The following is a 6,543-nucleotide window of genomic DNA, read 5'->3' as shown; positions in this document are numbered from 1 at the left end:
CTTAGAAGATATATCCAACATAGACAAGCACACTGGGACAGGGAAGTTGCATGCATGCAGAATTCCTAACCCATGATATAAATGCTGAAAGAGGATTATTTTCCATGCTTACACAACAAATGTTACTGCACTGAAGTCAGTGGAGATAATGTGTACGAGCCACTATGGAAATAGAATCAGAGGCACTGAATGTAGAGCTTCCACCCACCATCATGGCATGCAAACTTCTATCTGTCAGGTTCTGAAGCCACCAGGAGACTGCAACAAATCCAACTTCTCTGTGTAAGCAGCTGTGGAAACTGGGAACTTACCCACAAGCAATGGCACATCCAGATGGGGCATATGCACACGCCATCACCCAGGTACACGGCATCGTCACTGCGTGCTCCTGAAACACAGCATCTCTTGAGTCTGGCACCTCACTGCTTCTCTAACCCATGCAAGGAGAACACTGGAGAGTCCTAAGTTCAGTATTTCTGTGGGACATCCTTAGGGCCAGTGAAAGGCACAGATGATTCCCCCAGCCATAACTCACATGTAAGGCTGGGACAACGCTGACTGCAGAATGCAGCAGAGCACAGGAGGATGGCCAGTCCTTCTCTGACACTTTCCACCTTATTCATGGGCCCCAAACTGATCACAGAACACGTTTTATTTGGGTCATCCAGTGCTGTGAAAAGTCCCACTGCTGCACATGTAAAAGTGAGTTAAAAACAGGTAGCTTTTCCTCATCTGTGTGGTGCAGGGTGCCAGGAGGCAGTCCAGGCAGGGCTTGGAGGAGCAGTGACACCATTTCACAGTGAACACCACAGCTGAAGGATCCCCAGTGACCACACACAACACCTGGTACAGGGGTGCCCTGTTTTGCTGGCTGGGCTTTGCCTCCCTTGTCAGCAAAGAGGTTGGATCAGAGCCTCCCGTGGAGACCATGACAAACCCCAGTGCCCTAACAGGGATTGTGCTCAGAAACAGGTCAAGGGAGGTGACTTGCCCTGGGCTCCCTTTTTTGGGGTGCAAGTGGAAGTCTACATTTTATCCCATAATCCCACTGCCTCCAGTGACACCTGTGGGCCCTTCACCTCATCCCACTGTCATTTGCCCTGGACACAGGATTTTGCTGAAGTTTCACTTACCTTGTTGGTAGTGAAGGAATCCCACACGATCACCTTCCCATCCTAAACGAAAGCACAGAGAAAGAGAAATTGAGGCCTTCCAGAGACATGGCTGTAAGCCTGCTTCCCAGTTTGGAGAAAACTCCTGCTCATTTCCTTTCCCCAGTCTGTTATGTCCTTTTGTCTCCATCTTAACAACAGTACAGCAGTCACAGTGACGCATCAAGGAGACCCTTCTCAGCAGTGCTGTTGTATCTACCACAAGTGTATTCCCTCCTCACCGAGATGACTGATGTTTGATTAAAAGAACAATTTATTTTTCAATTTTTTTCCCTTCCCTCTTAATGGCTTCATGAGAACTCCCTTCCCCTGCAGCACACGCCACGTACAGGGCCATCTCCTTAGGAACCTGCCACCTCTAAGCCCTCACCTGACTGTTTGTGGATATTGCACTGTTTATTCATCTTCCCTTTCCACTCTGATCCTGGTTTTCCCTTTACTTGTCACTACACTTACTTAACCTTCAATTATCCATTATACAACCTGCTAAATAGCCATCATAGAACCCTGTACAGTGAGCAGCACAATCACTTGGTGTACACCAAGTGTACACTCGTGACAACAACTTTGCCGTATGCACATAATACTGTTATCTTCCCTGTATCATGAAAGTGAAATGTTTATTACTGAGCAACAACTGCTTCTGTACCTGGACTTATACAGTTCTTACAATAGAGTAAAAAATGCATTTCAACCTGTCTGTTCAGCTTTCTGATCTACACACTAACATTTTAACCACTTTAAAAAATGTGACTTTAAATATTTAAAATTATTCTTCTTGTTGAGATCACCATGAATGGTAAAAACTCACAGTAAGTGAAGGTGGCTTGCAATGAAGATTGCCTATTTTTATCCCTCAAGTGAGACCCCTGGCAGATTTCATGTAGGTCAATGAACAGCTGTGAGGTGCAAGGAGCTCACTCACTGCCGTGCTGGGCTCAGGACGAACCAGGGGATCTAGAGAGTAATTATCTCATTACCTCCTCTGGCTTATGAGACTGGTCTTGAGCAGGTGGTAGGACTGTTTCTCAAAATGCCCAACTAAATGCAGTAATTTTGGCAGGATGTTTGAGGCTTTCAAGGTCATACAAATCATACAGACTGCAGAAGAAATTTCTGTGCATAGAAATCTTTAAAAGAATTAACATTTCTTCACTTCCCTTTTCCTGATGATTTTCTCTGAACATACAACTTGAAAACTTTGCTCAATATTTCATCTGTAAAGAGCAAGGAAATGAATGTAGCCTCACATGGGTTCTATTCTTTTATTGTAGCAGGGAATATGGGAAAATCTGTGTATGACTGAACAAGAAATATTTAGGCATTAGCTACAACAGGTGTACCAATGATTAAAAGGTCACATTTACACTCTCTGAACAAATACATCGCCAATGAACTTCTTTCAGGGCATCTTGAAAACATTTACAATAATCCCAGGTATCATCTGCTAAGAGTGGCACACAGCACAGCCACAAGATTTGTACAGTTCCCAACAGCACCTCTGAAAAACATCTGCCCAAGAGCATACCTGGGAAGAGCTCACAATTCTTCTCTTGTCTTTGCACCAGTCCATACAGAGAACTTTGTTTCCATGGCCCTTCAGGGTCCTCCTGGTCTTCATCACAAACTGTCCCAGTGCCTCCACACGCTCTGCCACCTGATGAACTGCAAACAGCTGATGGTTAGAGAGCCCTGCATCAAAGCACTGCCCTGGCAAATATCTGTTTATGAGTAATGCCCTTGGAGGAATTAATCCATGAAGGTTGAGTCCATGGTGCAAGGCAATGAACTCTGCTTCAGAGCTGGCAGGTGGCTAACACCAAGGTGGGTGGCATATGAACATATTCACCAGATAAACACAAGGAGGAATTCACTCAGGGCTTGAATTCCAGGGATCGGGCAGCTGAAGCTCTTGCAGACCATCCCACCCAAGTGTAACTGGAAAACAGATTACCCCTTTGCCCCCTCCTGCTGGGAAATCCTCAGGCTGAAGGTGGACAGACAGTTGTTCTGGATGTGAGATTCCCAGCTGCGGCTGGCTCGCAGCCCTGTGGTGGTGCTGCACTGGGTACAGGTACTGGCCACTGGCACTGGTGACTGCTGTGCCATCCCTTCTGGTGGCCAGGAGCAGCAAGGGCCAGGACACAGCTTTGAGTGAGCAGGAAAATGGACATTTGCTGTAAGAGTGCACTACCCAACTTTCCAGCAGTAACTATGGACATCAAGGACTTCATGGGACGTCCCTTCTATGAAAGAGGGAAACAGAGGGCAGGCAAGCAACTTTCCTGAGCAGTATCTTCTGGTGGAGAAGTCAGTTCTTTCATACCTCACTTAATAGCAGTACTTTCAGCTGATATTCTTAAAAACCCAACAAATTTACATCCGTTTGTGCAAACTGACTTGGACATAAAATTCATGCAGCTGACAGAACTAAAAGGTGTCTCATATAACCCTGATACCTCAGGCTGGGGTCACCTGTAAATGTCTGGGAGAAAGTGTCATCTGAGGAAACCTATTTGCTCTTCTCCAGCATGTTCATCCAGCGTGGAGCTGAGTAGGGCCATGATGTGCCTCAGCACCCAGGGGCAGCTCTTCACACAGAGGGAGAGTGAGACTTACTTCAAGTCCAACAGCAGAGTAGAGGCTGAGTCTGAGGCTGGAGACTCTGGCACCAGAATTATGAATTACTCTGTCTAGAGAAGAGCTGATAGGATCCAGCACTTCCTGTGTTGTGTGGCTGTCCACACCAAAACCTAAGATGGTCCAGCTGCTGTTGGCTGTGGGGGCAATGCCTGACTCAAAGCTTCTGAAATAAATGGAGAAGCTCATGGAGATGCTTTAATGAGTTGGTGGAGGAAATCTTAAGCTTTTCACTGCCCTGCTGGAGACTGAGCTCCACGTCCCCTGTGGCAGGTGGTGCTTTGGAGCTGCCTTGCCACTTCACCCTGCATCACTTTTCTGGGGCTGCAAGAAAGCTCACGGGCTGGGAAGGGCTGTGACAGCGAGAGAGCAGGCATCCTGAACTTAGAGATCATTTCCTGGCACAGGGTCAGTGAAACAATTTCTGCCCAAGGCAGAGACTGATTTCTAGCAGATTACCTTTTCAGGAGTTGTCTTTCAAAGCCACCACACCCCCAGGCTGTGCCAGAATAATGCTCTCACCTGAAATCTCTGCTCAACCAGTCTCCCCGAGCCAGGGGACAAGTGCTGTCCACCATTCCTCATGATTTGTCCATAAGTCAGAAGCAAGTTTCTGAGAAAGTACCATATAAACCCACTGAGGAAGAGATGCATTTCCCCCACTATTGCCCATGGAAACCTGCCAAATGATCCAATCAAAAGACACGAAAACACAGGACAGGAGGTTATTATGGCAGCTGGAAAGATGCTTGTGTCCAGAATATATCTGAAAAAACAAATGTTTCACAGACAATGGACAAACTGTTTCCATTATGTCAACGCAGCTGAGACTCTGTGAAATTGTCTGGTTTAGCCTCACTGATTCTCTGAGGACCCTTATCTCCAACCACAGCCACAATAATCCTGCTCCTGCCTAGCACAGGTTTGAGAGTCAGATAATTATTTTTAAGCACTCCCCAATATTGTTCAAAGATAGTTGAAAATCATGCACTCAGACAAGTAGATCAGCTAAAGACAGCAAATAGCCTGAGTAGTTTTACAGAGGTCCAGATAAAACTGCCTGTTTGTCTTAAAAATATTGTTTGGCCTGAACAGGAGACATGGACTTGATGCTGATACTCCTGGGTCTTTAATCTTTTCTGTGTTGGGTCTAATGGTCTCCCTGGCCTTAAAAATTCATGGATCGCACAAACAGAACAAGCTTTTATCTACATCTAAAATTTTAAGCTCTTGAATTGACTGTTTAAAATTATAAGACTGCAAATCAAATGCATGTTTGGCATTTCCTTTTTCTATCCACATTTTTGAGAGCTGCTGTTCAGAACCAATTGAACAAATAAGGGCAATCCTATTTCAGCCAGCTGTTTGTTTTGGGAACCACCGATGGAAAGTCATGATCTGAGCAAAAAAATGCAAAAGATGCAATTTTAGATTAGGGAAAAAAACCCCAAACCAACCAAGCAAGCAAGCAAAACACAGAAATGATGCCTTATTCTGAAACTGACAAACTCTGCAGAAACTGTACTTGGGAATAATTTAGGTGTAAAAAAGCTCTGATACAGAATCAATGATATAAATATCGTAAGGGAGCATTGTTCTACAGCAGCCTAACACTTCTGTCTTAGAAGTGCTGTCATGGCTATGCAAACACGGCTTTACAATGGAAATTTACAGATTTCACATATGGCAAAGAATATCCTATGACTGTCAATAGCACACACAGTTACAGTATCACTGCAATCATAGGTAAAACTCTTTGTGAGCAAAAACGGGTTTAAGAATACGCTTAAGAGGTCTGTTAAACACAGGCCCTGCTACTTTTGATACAGAAATTATACTGGAGGAATATGGTGATTTATGGTAGTGTTTCTGTAATGAGGGCATCTGTGTTTGTTTACCAATTCTGATTAGCAGGACATTCATATAACACATGGTTGTCTAACTTAGAGAAGAAAATGCTCTGTTTATTCCAGAATATATATATTTTACTTTAATCCTTCCCAACCAGAAATTCAAAAGTGTTTGTCAGTCCCTCATTGTTACAAAACACTAAGTCACTGGATACAGGCTCAGATTCCTCTCCAATGCTTAAGGCATCAAAACACATGAAAGAAAAGTTGTAATGACCCACTAATATTTCTAGTAGAGTGACCTACATTATTTCAGAGGGCAACAGTAACTTACATGTTTTTCTAAAAAAAAAAGTACCACCAAAAGGAAAAAAAAACCCAAAAAACCAAAACCCCACCCTGCAGTGTATTATTGTAATTATAAAATGAAATAGTGATAATAAAAGAATTCTTCATATCTCAAAACTTGTGAATACCTATTTGAAAAGCTCTGTAAAGGTAAGGTTAGCTTCTTTTTCCTGAGTGGGGAAGGGGACAGGGGGAGGGCAGGGTTGAGGTCTGTCCCTCGAATTTCTGTCGGGTTATCCCCGGACGCTGAAGCTGCAGCTGGTAACGGTGAGTTACACATCGACAGCTCCAGCACTGACTCACCCCGCGCCTCTGAATCAGCACTGCATCCCTGCAACTTGTTTCCCTGGCGGAAGGGGGGCAGAGGAGCTGCTTTTGCAAACAATGCTCCTTTTTAAGCCCTTCCACACCCCGGGTGAAATCCCGGCCTCGTTAAAGCGAATTCCCACCAACTTGCACATGGCTGGGGTTCACCCTGGCCCCTGGCACTACACCCAAAGGCTGCGGGCGAATGCCGGGCTGCACCGAGGGTA

General features: G+C 44.9%; 1 protein-coding gene across 1 annotated transcript in view; it reads right to left on the bottom strand.

Annotated features, from left to right (window-relative positions):
• GNB5 (G protein subunit beta 5) overlaps positions 1–6,543 on the bottom strand; it is a 28,846-nt gene that overhangs the window by 14,956 nt on the left and 7,347 nt on the right. Inside the window, exons 4-6 of the mRNA XM_008640007.2 lie at positions 2,701–2,837; positions 1,134–1,175; positions 312–388 (exon numbers count right to left, since the gene is read on the bottom strand). Coding sequence (XP_008638229.2) covers positions 312–388; positions 1,134–1,175; positions 2,701–2,837 — 256 coding nt within the window. The remainder of the gene's footprint in view (positions 1–311; positions 389–1,133; positions 1,176–2,700; positions 2,838–6,543) is intronic.

Source organism: Corvus brachyrhynchos, unplaced genomic scaffold (genome assembly GCF_000691975.1).
Source record: "Corvus brachyrhynchos isolate BGI_N302 unplaced genomic scaffold, ASM69197v1 scaffold97, whole genome shotgun sequence".
Classification (NCBI taxonomy): domain Eukaryota; kingdom Metazoa; phylum Chordata; class Aves; order Passeriformes; family Corvidae; genus Corvus; species Corvus brachyrhynchos.
This window is presented reverse-complemented; position numbering and strand designations above follow the sequence as displayed.